We start from the raw sequence: 22,364 nt of genomic DNA, 5'->3' as shown, positions 1-22,364 counted from the left end.
CTGCTGGCCGGATACTTCTGGCCAACACTGCAAGCAGATGCCGCCCGGACCGTCGCGATGTGTCTTTCTTGCCAGAAGTATCACAACTTCTCCCACCGACCGGCGGAGGAAATGAAAGCATCTACCGTATCCTGTCCATTCGACCAGTGGGGAATGGACATTGTGGGTCCATTTCCTATGGCGACCGGTCAGCGGAAGTTTCTACTAGTGGCGGTCGACTACTTTTCCAAATGGGTGGAGGCCGAGCCACTAGCCAAAATCACCGAGCAGATGGTCAAAAAGTTTATTTGGCAGCATATAATCTGTCGGTTCGGCATCCCTCGCCGGTTAGTATCTGACAACGGACGATAGTTTGTCAGGAAGCAGCTCGAAGAATGGTGCGAAAGTTATGGCATCGAACAACATTTTACTTCCGTGGCGTATCCCCAGAGCAACGGCCAAGCGGAAGTAGCCAACCGAGAGATTCTTCGCATTCTTCGTGCTCGGCTCGACCACATGGGAGGAAGCTGGGTGGACGAGCTGCCAGGCGTCTTATGGGTTATTCGCACGACCCCAAAGGAAGGAACGGGCGTCACGCCATTCCATTTGGTGTATGGTGGCGAAGCGGTGATCCCGGTTGAAGTTGGTGTTGAGTCCGTCCGGATCTAGAATTATGATGATGATAACGCCGAGCGGAGGAACATGGAGCTGGATTTGATCGACGAGGAGCGAGCCAAGGCGTCCGTCCGGCTGATGGCGTACCGGCAAAGAATGAAGCAGAACTACAATCGGTGCGTGATCCCTAGAGCGTTCCAGGTCGGTGACCTAGTCTGGAAGAAAGTAAAGCCGGTCGGAGACGTTGGCAAGCTGGAGGCTCCTTGGGCGGGTCCCTTCAAAGTCATCGAAAAACTCCGCTCGGGCGCTTATTATTTGGAAGATGAAGACGGACGTCAACTGAATCGACCATGGAGCGTGAACCACCTCCAGCCTTACCGGGCGGGGTGAAAGGTGCGCCAATGTAAATCACACTGTATACTTTTTGTTTGGCTGTATACTTGAAATGCAGAAATAAAAAATTGGAAGACTAGCGCAAGTACAAGGCATCGTCAGCCGAATCGAAGGCCCCGGACCGTTCGGCCGGAGGTATATTGTACGAGCTGCACGCTCGAAATCGAAGGCCTTGGACCGTTCGGCCGGAGGTATATTGTACGAGCCGCACGCTCGATATCGAAGGCCCCGGACCGTTCGGCCGGAGGTATATTGTACGAGCCGCACGCTCGAAATCGAAGGCCCCGGACCGTTTGGCTGGAGGTATATTGTACAAGCCGCACGCTCGAAATCGAAGGCCCCGGACCGTTCGATCGGAGGTATATTGTACGAGCCGCACGCTCGATATCGAAGGCCCCGGACCGTTCGACCGAAGGTATATTGCCCGGAAGACCATCGAGCTCCGACGTTAAAAATCGAGAGTCGAGCCGGCGACTATAAACCCTCCGAGCGAAAGACCGTCGAGCTCCGACGTTAAAAATTGAGAGTCGAGCCGGCGACTATAAACCCTCCGAGCGGAAGACCGTCGAGCTCCGACGTTAAAAATCGAGAGTCGAGCCCTATAAACCCTCCGAGTGGAAGACCGTTGAGCTCCGACGTTAAAAATCGAGAGTTGAGCCGGCGACTTTAAATCCTCCGAGCGGAAGACCGTCGAGCTCCGACGTTAAAAATCGAGAGTCGAGCCAGCGACTATAAACCCTCCGACCGGGAGAAGACAACAAAGAAAGACTTTGTAAGTCAATTTAGCCGATCGGTCCGGCGGAAATCTCAGTTGCAAAACAGGATATATTCAGCCGAGCGGACTGGCTATGCAAAATACTCCGTAAAAATCCCTTTCGAATATGAGAAGGGTGGTAGAAGAGGCGAATAACGAGGAGAATTAAGGGAATACGAACGGCGGTTGTTAAGCCGAGCGGATAGCACACATATGGATTAATTAATAAAAAAGCAAGCAAAAGACTGGTATTTAAGACATTAAGGCCGAGCGCCTGAATTACAAAAAAAAAGGTAGTCTTTGGCCGAGCGGCCGAATTACATTTAAGCTTCTACTCTAGATAATCGTAAAGGGTCTTCGGGATGTTGTCGAGGAGCGCCACTTGATCTGCGACCGGGATGAGAGCTAAGTCGGGAAGGAGACCCTTGGACTTCAAATATGTCGTGGTGGCAGTCATAGCAAGGTCGAAGGCAGTGCACATCCGCTCGCAGACTTTCTCTGAAAATTCAGCCGAACGGATGTAGTTGAGTCGCAGGACTGGGACTCGGCCAGGCTCAGCATCTTGATATTCCTTGAATACCGCTTGGGAGGTGGCGAGGGACTCCTGTAAAGTCTTCATCTCTTCCCTATGCTTATTTGCACAAAGATGGCTTAGAAAGTTGTGTTCTTGTTGCTGCCTCGAGACCCCCTTTTATGCACTGCTGGAGGCGCCTCCAACACCATCCAAGGCGCCTCCAACATGCCGAGTCAGCCGCGTGGATCAGTGCTGAAAAGTTCGTCTCTTATCCTGCTTGAGGTGCCTCCATGGCCGCTCTAAGGCGCCTCCAAGCTATGTTCCAAGGCACCTCCACCTCCGTCCGAGGCGCCTCGGGCTCCTCTTCGCAGCCAGCTCACACTCTGCAACCGAGGTGCCTCCAAGCTCCATGGAGGCGCCTCGGACACTGTTCATCCGAGGTGTGACTTGCTCCTTTATTCCTGCAAAATGTGTTAGTCCCAAACACATACCCTGCAAAATAAAGTTAGCACATAATAGTCATAAAAAAAATATTGACAGTCTTCGGACTGTCCGGGTCTGACTTCAGATTTCTAACCGGAAACCCTAGGTCAACCCCACGCCTATTGTTCCCTCTACGGGGAGCGTGTCCTCACCTACTCCACTCAGGAGATTTACGTGATGCCAGCATGATCCTCCAGATCGACTGGACTTTTGCTTGGCGCTCGATGCTTCCGGACTTTCTGCTGGACGCCCACTCCCCGACCCGTCCAGTCTTCCACCTGGTTCGCGGCACCAGGACTTTTCACTTAGGGTTACCACCCCCTAGGACTTTTGCCTAAAGTCCTCAACCCGCCAAGACTTTCCGCATAGAGTTACCACTCCCTATGACCTAGGGTTACCACCCCCTAGGGTTTTCCACTTGCCTAACCGCAGCTAGGGCTTTTGCCAAAGTACACTTAGGACTTTTCTGCAAACTTATTCAAACTGTTAGATCACAAAATAACTTAACTTTGAATCCTTTGTCATTATCAAAACACGGGTTCGATCGTCAGATGCTTCCCGCACCAACACAATCGTCGGAGCATACAGCAGATGCAAGACGATGGAACAGAAGTTGACACCGCGACTTTATAAAGAATGGCTCGGCCGACCAGAGCCGTCTGATCTAGGGCATGGTAATCGGAGCGCGCATCCAGCCGCTAAATTCAAACTGCCAAACGTTACATCAGCAATTGTCAGCTCGGACGTGCGGCGACTGCAACGACGACACATGGCGCCCTCCCACAGGGCAGCATTTACACGTATTCCGCGGAGATTCTGGTGGCGTCAACATTGATCGCCCGCCGCGTGCCCCTCCGGGAACAATGAAGAAAAAATATCCAAGTATGAAGGCTCAAAGCACTAACCGATAGAGAAAGATCAGTCCTACACGAGCCGATCGGGATCTAACCAACCCATTGGCCGATCGACCAATCGGTCACCAGACTACTTGTCCAATCAGTCAGACTTGCAGCCTCCTTTGACTAGATTTGAGGGGGAGGCACGTGATCCGATGGTAAGGTGGGGTCCGTCCGGCAGGAGGTCAAAGTGGTCAACGTCCTAGGCATGAGTCCAATCGGGCGAACTACCTTCCCGATCAGTATGAAGAGTAGCCGGTCCGACACTTCGATAGCTCGGTCAGATTCCGAGCTTTCGACGCTCATAAAGCTCAAGCAGGAAGGAACGAAGGCCAAGAAGTCATATCGCTCGGCTAAACAGCGGGTGCAGCCTCGACCCGGCAGGCAAGGCTCCCTCGCTCGACAGGGAGGAGCCGGATAGCAGATCATTGGCCGAGCAGATGCTCGACCCAACCATTATATCACCTGGATGACAGACTGGCCGAGCAGCTATCCCGCTCGGCCCAATAACAGACAGAAGGGGTAGTTGGTGATATCTTCCTAGGGACCAGTGTCACCGACGGGCTACGTGGCTGGCGGCATGGTCAAATAGAGAATCGTACGGTGGAAGCTTCCACTGTCACGTAAGGGATATGCTCGAGCTGTTAAGGTATGGCGTCAGGCACGCTTTCTGACACGTCCTTCCCAGGTATACTTTGAGAAGCGTGCACGCCTTGGGAAGCGTGCACGCGCATCCTGGGAGCCCTATATAAGGACCCCCAGGCTTTGACGGAGGTATGTTCACCACTTTAGTTACAGTTACGCTGCTGCTCCTTTCTTCTCTACTTCATCCGCTTGTCACCGGTAACTGAGTTGAGCGTCGGATGGCCATCGCCGAGGAATCCCTCTGTTAACGATCCGCAAGTGTACTGATACGTCGTCAGTAATAAAGAAAGATATTGTATCCACAGGGACTGGTTATAACCACTAAAGATATCTCAAAACAAATTAGCTAAACAACTAACTAATTGATTTATACAACTAAATGCAACTATGAAAGGTAAAACATAGAAGTAGAAGTGTAGAAACAAGAATAAGGGCTATGATAAAAGGTTATTCTAGGAGTTTTTGTTTCTTTGTAATGTTATTCAATGTAAATGATCTACCAAATCTTATTCCTCAATTATCCATCCTTTGTAAAAGGTTGTCGATTCTCTCTTGCAATAGACAACTGGTTTAGGACTAAAATCTATATCTAAATGTGATCAATTAGAAATGATTCCTATGATGTCCTTACACGGGCTTGTCTGTCACATGCGTCCCTCGGATAATCAACATAAAAATTCATTACTTCTCAACCAAATCAAGATATAAAAGATTAATGCATACAAACTATCCTACCCCCTTGAATGACCTCATTTCACCCTCGAGATTATCCCACAATCGTCCTTACACGGGCTTGTCTGTCACGTACGTCCCTCGAAAAATTGAATGAGGAATTACCTCTACAAGATCCACAAGATACTCAAACATTCAATCAGGTATGGTAATTAAATCCAATCACAACAATACACACAAGATCAAATAGATACAAACAAGACAACATCATAGAAATAGGAAATTGGTAAATCTACAAGAGTTTACATCAAATCACATTACAAATACTCCCTCCATCCTAGAACAAGGAGATCTAATCCATAGAACAAGAAAAGAAACCCAAAGACGAGAAAATTTTAAGCATCTTGATCCCAAAATCCAAGAAGAGAAAGGGAAGAAAAGATTATCTACGATGAAGAACGATCTTCGGATCTAATCCTCGTTCCCGGAGTCGATTCGTCGAAGATCTGCCCTTAGATCGCCGGAAAATCCCTCCAAGAAGGTGAGGAACCGCCCAAATCTTGATTTCTCCCAAAAGGGAGAACTCCCCCTTCAAATGGTGAAAGAACCCCTTATATAGGGAAGAGACTTTGGGCACCACACGGCCCCGAGACCCGGCCGTGTGTGAGACACAACCTAGGTCATTCTCTTCGCTGCCCCTCTCACATGGCCGTGTGATGTACACGGCCGTGACATGTTCTGCCACTGCCCTCCTTGCACGGCTGTGTAGATTTACACGACCTGTGCTGCCTCCGGTTCTAGAACTCATGCACGACCGTGTCTAGGACACGGCCATGCCTTGTTTAGCTTCTGGAAGGCTTGCACGACTGTGTCTGGGACACGACCATGTACTTCTTTGGCTCTGCAAGGCTTGCACGGGTGAGCATCACCACATGACCTAGGTCACTCTCTCAAACATGGCGGTGTGGCACTCCAAGATGGTGTCCTCATCCTTTCGTTAGCTTACAGATATGGCCTCGATCATAAATTCTTCTCCAAATACGACTCCTGCGTACAGAAAATGTACAAGAGCATATCTCCGAATAAAAAGAGTAAATATGCTAAAAGAAAAGCTGGAAGTATGAAAATGCATAGATAAAACATGCGCAAAATATGTGAATGTGCGTCAAAACATGCTAAACAAGTGTATACAATCTATGCACATCACCCTCCCTGGCTCGGCACTAACGACTTATGGTTGCAGGCTTAGCACGTTGGAGGTCCACATCATCCTCATGCGATATCCCGTCAACGTGAGCGTCATCTCCCCAGTGCCCGTCGACTCACTCTCGGACAAGATCAGTTAGTATTATAAAATTTGGACTTAGCCTAGGTAGCTACCCCCTAGAAAGCATGTACCCCTAGGTTTCAGCCAGAGCATCTCACAAGCACACTAGGATTACCTTGCTTGTGTATGAAAGACACTTAGAATGGTGTGAGATGCATAGGGTACTGCATGGACTTCAGAATGCTTATGTGTGTGCATCAACATAAATCTAGGCATTAAATACCAAATTCATATTAATCAAATTAAGTTATCCATGCTTAGTCAAACTAACTGGAATACTTACTTAATTTAACTAACCAAGTGAAAGCTGCTACCTCATGATAAACAGCTAGTAACTAATTGTTAGACATTTGTTTGAAAGTAGGTATTTTGTTACTCATGCTTGGACTCTAGGACTTTAAAAAAAAAATTTACAAAAATTGGCAGGCATTAATTAAAGGGGAGTTAAAGAAAGATTTTTCAAATTAAGCCAAGTTCATGCTTTAAATATATATATATTTAAATAGAAGTTTATTTTTGTTAGACTTCACTTAAAATTATTTTTAAAACTTGGTCATTTTTAAACTTGGTGTTAAAATGAAATCATTTTTCATGTTTAAACAAATTATTATTCAATTTATTGTTTATTTAAAATTAAAATTATTTTTTTGCTTAATGTTGAATTAATATCAAATTAATATTGTTATTAAGCTTTATGTTGAAATTAGGTTTTAAGCTTAGTGTTTATCAAAAGTTTTTTTTACTTAACTAAGCTAACACTTTTATCAGGACTTTTAAAATGAGTACTTTTAAAGCTAAGTGGTTAATCAACTTCTTTTAAAGCTTGTACTTACCTATGAAACTAAGGTATTTTCACTATTTAATTAAAGTCTCTTTCAAATCCTTGCTTCTTCTTGCAGAACCATATTTAAGTAAGAGCTACCTTTGAGGGGGAGTTAAATATTTCTTATCTTTCCATTTTTCTTACTTTTTAGATAATATTTTTTGATATATGACAAAGGGGGAGAGGAAAGTGAAAGTTAAGTAAATAAGTGATTAAGAGGGAGATACAGATAAGTTGCAACTAAATAAGTTGAATCTATGCTTGTACGCATTTATTCTACTTTTATTTTTTTTTACTTAACTTTGAATTTTGTTGCCATAATAAAAAAAGGGGGAGATTATTGGTGCGAGAAACATCCGACGATTGAACCTGATTTTTGATAATGGCAAAGGCTTCAATGTTAAGGTTATTTGTGCTCTAACATGTTTGAATGAGTTTGCAGGAAAGTCCTAAGTGTACTTAGGCAAAAGTCCTAGCTGCGATTAAGCAAGTGAAAACCCTAAGGGCGTGTTTGGTTGGGGGTTATCAATGATAACCTTGATAGGTTATCAAGGATAACCTTGTTTGGTTTAAGTAATGAATGATTCCGGGTAATGTAATATTCCTGCCACGTCAGCAATCAGGGAATATAACATGGAATCAGAAAACCTTAGAAACCTTAGGTTTTCCACGATTCCGGGGTTATCAATATTTTTCCCCCAAAATTACCCTGCGACACTAGCAGGTGGTGAGCAGGAGCAGGCGGAGACTGTGGGGGCAACGACGGCGACTGGCAATGGTGGTGACGGCAAGAAGGAGGTGACAGTGAGCAACGACGGTGACTGCGAAGCAATGGCGACGACGAGCAGGTGGCAGCGGCGATGGTGAGCAGGCGGTGACTGTGAAAAACGGCTAAGACCAGCCATCACCTGGACGAAGATGGCGTAATAGAGGAGACAACGTAATCCGGAGACAGCGTAATAGAGGAGACAACGTAATAGAGGAGACGACGCCGGAGGTTCGCGGAGGAGGCGGCCCGTCGGCGGCAAAAAGGAGGCGACAGTGAGCAATGATGGTGATAGCGGAGCAACGGCGACAGTGAGCAGGTGGCGGCAGCGATGGCGAGCAAGCGGTGACTGTGGAGTCGGTGCGCCATCGCCTGGACAGAGACGATGCGCAGATTATGGCGAGGTTCTTGAAGGAGTCGGTGCACCGACGGCTTGCGTGGAAGAAGATGTCGATACGAAAAAAGGGACAAGAGGGAGAAGTACAGTAACATAAAAAAGAATTAAAAATTTAATCACATATGTAAATTATTTTAATTATATTTTAAAATATATATAGATTTATTTTAAATTTTAAAAATTATAAATCAATTATACTTATTTATTATATATATTATCAAGTTATTAATTAATATAATAGTAATAATTATTATTAATTTAATTAAATTTATTCTAAAAAATTAATCATGTAATTGATAAGGGTAATATGGTAAATATTAAATTAGATTATAACATTACCTAGGTTAAACCAAACAAGATTAGGATTAACTTTTATTCTCCATAACCTTGGTTATCGGATTACTTGGTGATCATATAACCAAGGTCATGTATAAAAACTTGAACCAAATTTACCCTAAGGGTTGGCAGCCATAAGTCCTAAGGGGCAGTAACCCTAGGCGGAAAGTCTTGATGGGTCGAGTGCTTCGGGCAAAAATCTTAGAGTCGGGGACTCTAGGTTGAAATCCTGGTGTCGCGAACCGAGTGGAAGACTAGATAGGTCATGGAGCGAATGTCTAGCAGAAAGTCCTGGAGCCTCGGACGCTGAGCAAAAGTCCAGTCGGTCTGGAGGACCTGTTTGGTAACATGTAAATTCTCCTGAGTAGAGTAGGTGAGGACGCGTTCCCCGGCGAGGGAATAGTAGGTGTCAGTTCAACCTAGGGTTTTCGGATGAAAATCCAAAGTCAGAATCGGGCAGTCTGGTGACTGCCAAATTCTTATATTAATCTTATTTTATTTGTGTCAACTCTATTTTGCAGGATATGTTTTGTATTTTGTACTAACGTATCTTACAGGGTGTGAAAAAGAACTAAAAGCCTGGATGAACAGTGTCCGAGGCGCCCTCCATGGAGCTTGGAGGCGCCTCGGATACCTTGGCCGAAGCAGCACAGGAAGCAGGCCGAGGGCGCCCTCCATGGAGATGGAGGCGCCCTAGACGCTGGTTGGAGGCGCCCTTCATGGGCTTGGAGGCGCCCTCGGGTATATAGGCTACAGGTGAAGCGGCGCTTATCCACGCTACGGATCCGGCAGGGTCGGAGGTGCCCTCCATGCTGTTGAGGGTGCCCTCAATGGGCTATATTGTTAGTCGCTACTCGGAATTCCGTTCTGCTTCCCCTGTACAAAAATTTGTACAAGCACAGAACTTTCCTAATAACCTATGTGTTCCTCATGAGTTATACTTGAATTGGAAACGGAACTTAACATTTTTACTTCAAGTTCAACTCATGTGTTCTTCAGTAATTAAAACTTAGATTGCAAATGATACTTAACATTATTAATCCAAGTTCATCTCATGTTACAGAAGTTGATTAAATATCTATTTCAAGGATTGACTTCCAGGTTAAACATGGCGAGACACTCGACATTCTTGGGTATGGGATCATTCACCGCTTCCTAGACAAAGCCTTTCAAAGAAATTGGATATTTAAACTTCTTACAATAACCCTAGGTTTAACTACAGAGACCTCAATAGAAGCACAAGATCAAAACACTAAATCGAAACACAAAAAATGAAACATGAAATCGCTAGCCTCTTGTGTTGGTATTTCAGGATCCATACAAAGAAAAACTAGTTTCGCTATGGAATTAAGAACTAGTTATACTTTTCTTTGTAAACAAAGACCTCTTGATCTTTTGCTGTATTCCTCTACTCCTCTTGGATGTCGTGTGGGCGACGATCTACCAAGATGAAATCCACCTGAGCCTTCTTCTTTGCCTACAAGTTTCGGCCACCCAAAGAATGCCAAAATAGGAAACTTCCTTCTTTTCTCCTTCTTCTCCAAGCAACCGGCCACCAAGTGCTTCTTTTTTTCTTTCAAGTTTCGGCCACCAAGAAGAGATGAGTGCCGACCTTAGAAATAAGAAAGGGAGAGAAGAAGATGTGTGCCGCCGGCCTTGGGGAAGAAAACAAGGTGAAGGGGAGAAGATGAGAGAGCCGACCACACAAGGAGAAGAAGAGGAAGAGGTGCCGACCCTAAGGGAGCAAGGGAATTATGGAGATGTGTGTGTATCCCATAAGACACCCTCTACCTCTCTTTTATAATCTTTGGTCATGGCAAAAAAGGAAATTTTAATAACAATTAAAATCTTTCTCTTTTAAATTTCCTATTATGATGCCTACAAAAGGAAAGTTTTAAAATTAATCTCTCTTTTTTAAACAATGTAGAAGGTTACAAAAAAGGAAAGATTTAAATTAAAACTTCTCTTTTAAATAATGGTTATAAAAAGGGAAAGTTTTGTCAAAAATAAAATATCTCTTTTAAATATTATAGATAACTACAAATAAGGAAATATTTTAACAAAATTAAAATCTCTCTTTTAATCCTTTGTAGATAGCTATAAAAGAAAAGATTTTAAAAATTTAAAACTCTCTTTTAAAACCATGTGGATGGCTTCAAAAAAGGAAAGATTTTATCAAAATTTAATTTTAAATAAAATCTTCTTTTCTATCATGCTATGGTCGGCCCCTTGCTTGGGCACCAAGAAAGGCTTGGCCGGCCACTACTTATGCTCCAAGCTAATGCTTGGCCGGCCCCCTTGCACCAAGCAAGGATGTGTCCGGCCCATTCCTTGGGTAAGAAATGGACTTGGTGGATATAAGGCTTTATAGAGGCTACAATAGGGATCGAGAGGAGGAATTAGTTTTGATCTCCCGATAAGTTTGAGCTTCCTGTGTTCGACCCGAACACCCAACTCAAGTTCATCAATAATAACTCATACCACTAAAGAGTTATTATTGAACTACCGCACCAATCTCATATTACATTATGGGCTCCTTCTTATTATAAGTGTGTTAATATCCCTGTGTTTAAGATATCGAATGTCCAATAATCAAATGAGTTACTGGCACTCACTTAATTAACATCTAGCTCTAAGAGTAGTACCACTCAACTTCATTGTCATGCCGGACTAGGTCCACCTGCAAGGTTTACATGATAATCCTTTTAAGCTCCTCAAGGAGACATCATCAACCTAGATAACTAGGAAACAGTTTCCTTCTATAATCAATAACACACCATATAAATAATATTATTTTCCAACTTATCGGGCCTATTGATTTAACGAATAAATCTCACCCATTGATAAATTAAATAAATAAATACTAAGTATATATGCTTGTTATTATATCGGGAATAAGAGTACGCATATCCATAATAATAGATGTTATGTTCTTTTATGCAATCAGTATAAAAGGAACAACCTCAAATGGTCCTGCTCAATACACACATAGTGTACTAGTGTAATTTTATAGTCAAGATAAACTAGTATCAAATTACACTACAACTATTCCAATGGTTTGTCCCAATCCATCTTGGTTGTGAGCTACTATTTATAATTTATAAGGAACTGATAACATTATCTTCTGTGTGACACCACACACCATGTTATCTACAATATAAATTAAATGGACAACTGCATTTAACTAAATGCAGACATTCGACCAATGTGATTCTTATTACAAAATAAATGTTCATTCAATAAATATTCATACAAAAAGCTAGGCTTTTAGTATACATCATAACATATATAAGCCTGTCTCGAGCAGCAGTAAAGATAGAACTCGAAATCGCAATCCGTCTTCTGTGTGCTGCTCAAAGGACGATCCGATAAAGCTGCAACTTGACTCCGATGACCAGAAGCTTCAAGTTTACTAGTTCCTTGTTTGTCGGTATAAGTTTTTCATTTATATTGTACTTCAAATTGTAACTTCCAAATTGATAGTGATTGCCTAAAGTAAATGCTCAACGAGCGTGGGTCTTGGAGTAGGAGTTACCACAGGCTTCGAACCAAGTAAAACTCTTGGTGTTCATGTGTTTGCATTAGTATTTTATTTCTGCTACGTATTACTCGAAAGTTTTCCGAAATGAACGTGAAAGCCACAAGCACAATTCACCCCCCCCTCCTCTAGCGCTTTCGATCCTACACATTGTAATCTAACAATCTGACTGAGTTTGCAGGAGAAATCCAACTAGGTCAACGGGCTGACCGGATATCTGGTACGAAGTCTAGTTAGGTCGACGGGCCGACGGGATAGCTGGCACGAAGTCCATCTACGTTGATGGACCGATCGGATAGCTGGCACGAAGTCCAGCTAGGTCGACGGGCCGACCAGATAGCTCGCATGAAGTCCAGACTGGTCGATGGGCTGACGGATGTCTGGCAAAAGGTAAGTAAAGATAAGTCACTTGAAGAGAGTGACTGTGAGGACACGTCTCAGTTGAGGGACAGTAGGCGTCAGTCCAGTTTAGGTCCATTTGGGATCCCTAAACTGAAACCTTGACTAGTTCCTGGTATTGGGAGGATAAGAACTAATTACTCTATTTATTATATTTGTGCTAACACTTATCTTGTAGGGTATTTGAACTAACACATTTGCTGCAGGGTAAGAAAGCAAGCAAATAAGCAAAGATGCCCTCGGGTGAACAGTACCCGAGGGCGCCTTCCATGGTTATGGAAGACGTCTCAGTACTGTTCATAGAAGGCACCTTCCATCGCTATGGAAGGCGCTCTCCGAAGGATAATTTTTGGAATCGGTCGCAGATAAGTGTCGATTTGTTCAGGATAGAATTTGCCTTATTGAAGGTGCCTTCTATGCTTATGGGAGGTGCCCTCCAAGCCCTTTATAAGGCAGTCTTGAATAGGCACTTGATTAATAAGTACATATAAGGTATTGCGCGCACATTTGAGCCTCCGACTGCTTCCGGTTCTTGCTGCAACTCTACTATGAAGCTGCTGAGCCCGACGACTATTTTGAATTCTTACTTTATGCTACGTACTCGAGTTTTTAAAATGAAAAAATATATTTTGAAAACTACATGATTCAACCCCCTCACGTGCGTCACAATCTAACATTATTATCTTACCCTTACTTTCCATAAGTTATTATACACACACTCTCTTTATTATAATTCACATTTAATGTCACCGATTAAATATTTTTACTAGATAAATTTGATTAATATTTTATTAAAATTAAAATTAATTAATAAAATTAAAATATATATTAACTAGTATTATAATAATTTATGGTCAAATTTAATTAGTATTTTTAATATTGTATTAGCCAAATTTAACTTTATTTATTTAGTTGATTAAAAATATTTATTAAACAAATATATTATTTGTTTAACAAATTATATTTGAAAATTTAGAAGACTTTTTTTTTTCAATTTCGCTAAGAAGCTAACTTTACATAATGATAAAATTATTACTGGGTGATTAGTCATCATGAAAATAATTACAATGCACGGAGCTATTTATATAAATATTTACTAATGAAATTAAAAATCTTTGTAAAATTTTATATAAAAATTATTTTTCAATCCAGTTGGATGAATACTCTTTTAGTCCTCGGCTAATCCTATTCTCGGTGTGGTCGGATATTTAGTTTCATAATCCTTAGCCCTCGCATATTTAATTTCTTGGTCCTTCATCAGTCAAGCGAATCATCAACCCAATTAAATATATAGTGTCCTGATTGTTGACCAGTTGAGTCTATACTTTGCCAGCTCTTTATATCCGTTTTAACTTTCTCTCGGTAATATCGAATCTCGAGTCGAGTCGAGTCGAACTCTTGAATGTTTGAACTTAACTCATTTATAATCGAGCCGAGCTCGAATTTTATTTAACGAATATATTCATGGCTCACAAGCTTATTCGAACTTTTATCGAGCCTAAACGAGTTTAATAAATATAAATCATAAATTTAAATATTCATTAAAAACTAAATTATATATTTAGAGAAAATTATAATATTATTATTAAAATTTATAATTTTATTCTAATAAATAAATTTAATATATTTTTCTATATTTTTCATAAGTAGAGTATAAAATATATAAATTCAATTTCAAAACTATTATTATTTTTATTTAAAAATTGCTTAATGAGTTTAACGAGCGTGTTCACGAACTAACGAGTCGAATATTACGAAGTTTGAGCTTAGTTTGTTTATCTTAACGAGCCTCATTAAACGAGCTCAAACGAACTTTTATCGAATCGAACTTTAAATAACTCGCGAGCGACTTTATTCATTTACACCCCTATCAAAGACGGATCCTCGGGTCTATAATTTACTAATTAGGATGATTCATTATATAAATTGATCTATTATAATCTATCAAACTGACTATTTTTTGATCCGCAGAGACCTGAGTGAAGTCGTGATTTTTTTATTTAATTTTAATTTTAATTTTGTCCTATTCCGCGTACCTTACCACCAGTTTCCTTACGTGGACATTAAAAAAAAGTGTGGGTGCGTGTGTTTTGCGGTCGTCATTTGACAGCGTGGAAGCGGAATTATATTCCCACGCGCCATGCGTGCTTTTGCTGCACGTGACGGTGAGTTATTCCGCACTCGATCCTCGAAAGAGTACCAGCTTGCTTTTTTTTTGCTTCTGTTATTGGAGAAAAAAAAACAAAAACAAACTCTTTACCTTTTATTTGAAAAAAATATATGTTATCATCTTTTTATTTTAAAAATATGTATATTTTTATTTTGATATAAGTATTATAATAATAATTTAAAGTGATTATCTTCATTTTAAATATTTTTTTAAGTCTGTTTCTAAATTATAAAGCAGATAAATTTTATAATTAATTTACAGTAGATTGCTCCATCAACTCTTTGACTCGTTGCTCCAAGCCCCGCGCCTCGACATTTTTCTTCTCCAGATCGACGATGGCCGTCTTCTTCGGATCGGCGACTAGGCTTATTTTCCGGTCAAGTGTCTTGACTTGTCTTTCGAGTTCAGCCAGAGTATAGGCCTGGTCGGCCGTCTTCTTTCGCTTCGCCTCCAACAAATCCTCGGTCTTCTTAAGCTCCTTCTGCAGCTCGACATAGGAGGGGCCTTGGGAGGACGGACCGCTTGAACTCTTCAGCTTCTTCAGCTCTTCGTCCGCCATGGCCAGTCGATTAGTGACCGCGATCTCCTCTACCCACCTCTGCCATAAACAAGATTATTAATAGCCGACCGGAAAGATGGCTTAAAGGACTTCGGAAGAAAACACACTCACCCCAGTGGCCTGCTGCATTTGGCTGTTGGCGAGGTTGGCAAGCGGAATCAACGCAACACGAGCCCGAGCATCGGCCCACATCTCGGCGAGGGGCCCCTTCATGGTGATCATATGCTCGGGCACGGTCGGCCGATCAGACGCGGGCAAAAGCTCCTCGGTGGGAAGATGCAGGGTGGCCCTGATGGTGCGGCTCCGGCCGGGAGTCGTGTGAGCAGAGGCAGAGGGAGCAGAAGCCGGGGTGGAGAACTTGGACAAGATAGCCGAGCGCTGGACCCGGCAGGAGGTAGGTGGAAGAGTGCTGACCGGCACAGCCTTAATAGGGTTGGCAGGCAAGTTTAGTCGAGACGGAGTTCGATCGGAGGATAATGCCTCCACCATTGGAGTTTTCCCACGAGAATCGGATCCTGCCCGCTCGGATACACGAACAGCAGAAGTAGCCGATCGCAACGGTGTCTCCGTCCGGCGCCTTTTTTGCCTGAACGGGCGCTCGTCTTCTTGACCGGAGCCTTCTTCTTGAACGGCCGGTTCCCTGTTTGACGTAGCGCCTCCTGTCACCTCCACGGGGGAGGCCTGAGCGGCTGACTCCTCCGCGTTCGTCCCGCTCTCACCCTCGTGAGAGCCGACCGGAATGATGCCCAGTTGCACCATCTCTTTGGCGGCTGCCGCCTCGAGCGCCTCGACTTTCCTCTTCAAAATCCCGAGCATCATGGACTCCATGATGATATTTGCTGCAAAGGAAAAAGAAGAAAATCAGTTAGCACTCAAAGTACATGTGCAAGTAAAATTCTTACCAAAGCTGCTCGGAAGTGGAGTGCGGCTCGGACTCAGGCCGAAGATATACAGCACGCCTTCAGGCAGAAGCTTGTTGATATCGAGCTTCAGACCGGCAAGCATGTTCGCGGCCTCGAGGTAATCTGGTCGGGTCTTAAATCTTTTTAGCTCGGGAGAAGTAGGCGGTCCGACCTGCCATTTGGTGCGGAAGGGAGCCCGCTCGGGGAGACGAAGATAAAAGTAGTACTCCTTCCCGTGTTTATTGGAGGAGGGGAGTTTATCAAAAAAGACTAGACTGGGCCGAGCCTGGAATAGATAGGTGCCCAGCTCGGACTGCTTGGGACAATAAAAATAGTAAAAAATTTCCGGTCGGAGAGGGATGCGGTGTATCTTGAACAGTACCACCACTCCACACAAGAGTCGAAAAGTATTCAGAACTAATTGGGCGAGCGGAAGACCAAAGAAGTTGCAAACGTCGGCGAAGAAGGGATGAAGAGGAAACCGCAGACCGGCTGTGAATTGGTCGCGGAAAAAACAAATGGCTCCGCTCGGCGGTTTGTGAGGCCGAGCGGTTGGTGAGGGTAGAATAAGTTCAAAGTCAGACGGAATGTCAAAGCCGTCAAGCAAAGCCTCGGAGTCACGCCGATCGAAGCGAGACTCCATGGTAGTATACCATGGACCTAAAGTGGGATCTACGGGTCGGGATGAGCTGGCCATTATCCGATCGGGCAAGAAAACAAAAGCCAAGAGAATAGAAAATGACAGACGACAAGGAGGCGATGAAAGGGACAGCGACCAGAAGATGAGAACTCGACAAAAAATACGAGGAAAACAGAGAGGAAAGGAGGAGGAACCTTACGAAGAGGCTGGGGATCGAAGGAAGACGGCGGAGAATCATCGGAAAGCAGTGAAGCGGAGTCGCCTGAACGCGGAAGCACTGAAGAAAGGCGGCGGGACACGCGAAGGCAGAATTGTGACAGAGGAGGAAGGCGACTGCTTTATAAGGTCGGGCCCGATCGGCCTCGATCGTTCGATGCAGGTCACAGGAACCGAGGCCTACATCGGGTCGTTCATTTCAAACCGTCGGTGTCCCATCGGACACATTGCCGAGCCGTACGATGACGCCAGCGAAGGCGCCACGTGGCACCATGCCATAGGGGCGCATTTAATGAGCGCCATTACGGCACGCAGCGCGCGTGCTCAGCCTTAATGAAGAGGATTTGCACGAATCCCGAGGAGATTCGAAAGGCGTCAGCATTGACCGACGGCGCGGTAACAAAGCCAACGGTAGTAAGAGGCCGAGCGGTCGTAAGGAGGAACATTCCAGAAAGTGGCAGAGTGGTGTCACTCCGGCCGAACGAATGTCTAGTCAGTCGGACTTAGTGCCTCCTTCGACTAGACTTGAGGGGGGGCATGTGATCCGGTGATAAGGATGAGGGATCCTCGTGGGCGGAAGGTCAACGACACGTGGAGGTCAAATGTCAAGAGATTCAACCCTGAGGCCCGACTGACCGGGCTTAGAGGGCCAACCGGCTGGGAATCCCCCAAGCCGAAGATTCAACCCTGAGGCCCGGCCGATCGGCCGGGAAACTCCCGAGCCGAATGAAAGACAACCCGACTAGGGGTCGGGTTTCCGATGCTCAAGGTAAAAAAGTTTCGGGGCCGAGCAGGTAGTCCGCTCGTCCGGTACACAAGGCAGCGCAGACAGGCAGGAGCAATCTCATCCGAGCATACGACCAATGCAGAAGTTATATGCCTGCCGAGCGGCCGACCCGCTCGGCCCTGGAACAGACAGGGAACGCAAGAGGACAAAGGAGACAGGGGATAACATCATCCTCGAGACGTCTGCCGCCGACAAGCAGCAGAGTTGGCGGTCGAGCCGTACACAGGATCATACGGCGGAAGCTTCCACCGTCACATCCGGGATATGCTCGGACGATTGCGGAATGGCGTCAGAGGTACTTTTCTGACAGAGGCTTGTTAAAGTATGTTTGGGGAAGCGTGCACGCATAGAGGAGCGTGCCCCGCCTATATAAGGACCCCCAGATATCGACGAAAGTATGCGCAAATCTTCACTGTAGCCACAGTTACGCTGTCTCTTTCGTTGCCTGACTTGAGCGTCGGAGGGCCGTCACCGGGAAATCCCTCCCGGCTCGGCTTCTTTGCAGGTTCACCGGAGATTAACACCATCAGTCAAAGACAGCGGAGCATGTCACAACCCCAACGTCCATCGACTTAGTGCTCGGAGAGAATCACTAATAAAAAAACATCGTACGTACTACTATAATATAGAACATTCCTACTAAAAACAAACTCGCATTTAAAAATAATGCAGCAACGGGTCCACCCAATCAATAATCCAATTGGCCCAGCCAACTGGCGCAAAAATATTTTTTTTAAAAAAATTATTAAGCAAATTACATCTATAATTTATAAAATAAATAAATTCATAAGTATTAACTAATGTCAATATTTTGAGATTTAAAATTATAACTTTTAAAAGAGGAATCAAGAATTCATTTATTAAAAAAAGCATATAGAATTATAAATAAAAAAGGGATATTTAGGAGTACTCTAAGGGTACGTTTGGTTCAAATCATCATCTATAATTTTGGTTATGTGATTACCAAATAATTACATAACAAAGGTTATGAGAAATACAACATAACTTACTAAAGATTACACAATTACTTAATTTTATATTTACTAATTTACCCTTTAACTTTTTAAATTAATTTAATTGAATGAAAACCTTCCTCCTCCTCCTATCTGTCTGCTTTTCAAAACGAGAGCGGAAGGAAAAATAAGAAAGGAAAGCAGTCAAAAAAGGGAGAGAGACGCTCGTTGTTGTGTTCGTCTTCCTCCATCAGCCCCTGCTGCTGCTCCCATGGCCACAATGCACTTCTTCACGCTTCTGCTACTGTTTCCCTTACTTGTTTCCGCCACCCCGCCTCCGTTTCTGCCGCCGCCGCCGCCTCTTACGCCGACGGGGCGCAGCCGGGAAACCCAGGGGGAGATCGACGCGCTTACAGCGTTCAGGCTCGCGCTCCGTGACCCTCTCGGCGCGCTCGACGGCTGGGACGAGGCGTCTCTCTCCGCACCTTGCGACTGGCGCGGCGTCGCGTGTGAGCCGAACGCCGCCCGCGTCGTCGAGCTCCGACTCCCTCGCCTTCACCTCTCCGGCCTCATCTCTCCTCGGCTTGCTGACCTCCGGCTCCTGCAGCGTCTGAGCCTCCGGTCGAACCAGTTCTATGGGTCGATTCCGCCAGCATTGGCCTCTCTTGGCAACCTCCGCTCCCTCTTCCTCCAGTCCAATGCCCTCTCCGGTCCCATCCGCACCTTCCCACTCTCCAACCTCTCCTCCCTCCAAGTCCTCAGCTTTGTCGGAAACCTCCTCATTAGCTCTGTGCCCGCCGCCTTTCCTCCGGGTATCCACTACCTGGACCTCTCCTCTAATGCATTCGCCGGCCTTGTCCCGGCCAACCTCTCTTCCGCCGCCACGCAGCTCCAGTTCCTCGACCTCTCCTACAACCACCTCCGCGGCATCATCCCCGGAGACCTCGCGCTTTCTTTCCTCTACCGTGGAAACAAAGCTTTCCTCTTCGGGCAATTTTGGGAAAAAATATTGATAACCCTGGAATCGTAGAAAACCTAAGGTTTCTAAGGTTTTTTGATTCCTGGTTCTATTCCCTAATTACTGATGTGACGGTAATGTTGTATTACCCGGAATCACCAATTACTTAAACCAAACAAGATTATCGTTGATAACCAACTAAGGTTATCAGCGATAACCCCGAACCAAACACCCCATTTTACAATTGACGGCTTACAATTTTTCGATATTAGCGAACTGATCGTCCTCTTCCTGGCAATTTCCCACGGCCCGTCCATTGCAGTCGATCTCATTCAACCAAAACCATTCTGACGAGTCCTTCTCGCCGCAGGGCCTATTTCCTGTGCGCTCATCGGGCATTGCATGGTTGCCCGGCGAAGAAGCAAGTGCAGCGATCGGGCGATGATCCTTTGGCCTACGACGTCACCTACCACGAGGACCACACTTGCCTCCAGCAGCCAAGGGAGGAGCTGGAGCAGGGAGATGTAATGCAGCGCGACCAAGAACAGAGTGCGGCGGCGCAGAAATTTGAAGGAGAGGAGTTCGTGGGGCAGAGTGAGCCGTTCTCTTGGCCCGTGGAAGGGCAGCAGTTTTTCTCTGCTTTGCCGTATCGGTTTGGGTGCTTTGATGAAGCATGCAGCGAGCAGTTTGCTTTCGATGCAGTTCGACGGAGACTGGGAGATCGACCTCTGGGCAGAGTTCATGAATTGATGCAATAGCTAGCGTGATTAGATTGCAGGAATGAATTGATGTTGTTGATGATGTTGTGTGTTGTGTTAGAGAAAAACACACACACAAATACACAAAATCAGTAAATTATGGTGTATGTTATTAGATTGTTTTTAAAACTGAGAACTGCTCAAAATCATTGTTTTATAATTGATACTTGTCAATCAAGATGCATCATTTATGTTAGTCTCCTAACGGAATAAAAGATGGTAAATTGCAGCCGACATCAGCAACTCAATCTTATAAATAGAGTTGAACCTGCTTTCAATTCTCTACAACTTACATATACTCGAGCCCGACATTGACATATAACCCCACAAAACACCCCAACTTCACTAAGCTCAATGACTCTACACGACCTTAAAAATTATCAATAAGTGTTACTTAGTTTCATATTCATTTTTGATTTACTTTCTTTGAGTTCATGAGCATGCCAATAAACCTTAAGAGAAGAATGATATAATAGTCTGTGATGGACGTGGAGTCATCGTGGTCAAACAAGTTCAGCCGTAATTCTCCTGTATACGCATTCATCTTATTTGAAAATCGATGAGATGGAAAGCTAGGATCGCTTATAGACTCTGCTTCGACATATAACATAGACTACGTCAGTTCCGATCTAGGCAAGGGGTCCCTTACGTTGGCCCTCCAACGCTCAAGTCAGTCACTGACGATGAAGTAGAAGACGGAGTAACAAGAATGAACAGTAGCGAGAACAGTGTCTATCGCGTATTGCGTACCTCCGCCGATACTTGAACCCCCTTTATATAGAGCTCCTGTAGCGCGCATGTATGCTTCCCAAGATGAGCACGCTTCCCAAAGTTACCTTAACAGACCGAGCATATTTCTGAAGTGACAGTGTAAGCTTCTGCCGTACAATCTTCTGATTGTTCATGCCCAGTGTCAGCGGCATTAACTCTCAAAAGGATGTTGATGGATATCATAGAGAGTATGTTGCTAGGACGAGCAGGTTGGCCGCTCAGTCGGAACTTCGCTATTCCTGTATTTCGTTTGCCTGGCCGACACTCCACTATGTTTGTGTCACGTCCGCTCGACCAGAACTACACCCTACTTGTGTCACGTTTGCTAGGCCAGAATTTCACTGTGCCTATCGAGTCCCACTGCCTGGCCAAGCGGGGTAGCTACTCAGTCCGACTTCTGCATATCATTTCTTCCTCTGTTTGACGCCCAATACTCCATTAAGCGTCGGTCACCTCCCCATGTCAAAGGCGGGGTCGGACTGAAACCTTCTCCCCCCAGTCGAAGCATGATAGACCGACCCGCCGATGATATATGAGTGTTGACCGTCTTGACTTTGACCTCCACCGTGGTAGCTATCCTCCGCGGGGTGGGGCCCCTCATCACCGCATCACATACCTCCCGCTCAAGTCTAGTCGAAGGAGGCTGCAAGTCTGACTGACTGGACAAAATTATCTGTGAAGCTAGCCACCCAATTGGCTTCGACATTCCTTGGTCTCTGATCGGGATATCGTGGCACAACGATCGACTATGTGACCGCTCTCTATCGGTAGGCCAATTGGAGCTTCTCATTTGGCTGCAGGTTTGCTCCCTTAAGCCGATCGACACAACGAACATTTATACTTGAAATATTTTCTTGGAGTGTATTGGGTGAGCGCGATCCGGGCTTACGTCACCCATATTTCAGGGAAGTCGTACAAATCCCAGTGCATTATGGCTGAGTGTGCCCCCATGCTTTTAATTGCCCTCATTAAATGCCGCCCCGTGGCTAGGAGCCACGTGTCCCGCCCGCTGTCGCCGCACACTTGATGTGATAGGCGGATATCCGTTGGAGATGTAACGTTTGGCGCTTCAAATTCAACGACCCGATCTCTGCCTGGGTTTCCACGACCTAG

The 22,364-nt window shown here is 44.9% G+C and overlaps 1 protein-coding gene across 1 annotated transcript; it reads left to right on the top strand.

Annotated features, from left to right (window-relative positions):
• Positions 1-19,035: 19,035 nt before the first annotated feature.
• On the top strand, positions 19,036-20,480 carry LOC122048139 (probable inactive leucine-rich repeat receptor kinase XIAO). Its single transcript, XM_042609740.1, has 2 exons — positions 19,036-19,754; positions 20,093-20,480. Exons 1-2 carry the CDS (start codon positions 19,036-19,038, stop codon positions 20,478-20,480), a joined length of 1,107 nt encoding a protein of 368 aa, XP_042465674.1.
• Positions 20,481-22,364: the final 1,884 nt, after the last annotated feature.

Source organism: Zingiber officinale, chromosome 2B (genome assembly GCF_018446385.1).
Source record: "Zingiber officinale cultivar Zhangliang chromosome 2B, Zo_v1.1, whole genome shotgun sequence".
Lineage (NCBI taxonomy): Eukaryota > Viridiplantae > Streptophyta > Magnoliopsida > Zingiberales > Zingiberaceae > Zingiber > Zingiber officinale.
The sequence above is the reverse complement of the archived record's forward strand: the minus strand, read 5'-3'. Positions and strand labels throughout refer to the sequence as shown.

Excerpts from the sequence above, each read along its gene's own strand:
- LOC122048139 (XM_042609740.1), top strand. The coding sequence starts at position 19,036 with ATGGCCACAATGCACTTCTTCACGCTTCTGCTACTGTTTCCCTTACTT. Across the intron at positions 19,755-20,092 it reads AACAAAGCTTTCCTCTTCGG|GGCCTATTTCCTGTGCGCTC; the intron begins GCAATTTTGGGA and ends TTCTCGCCGCAG.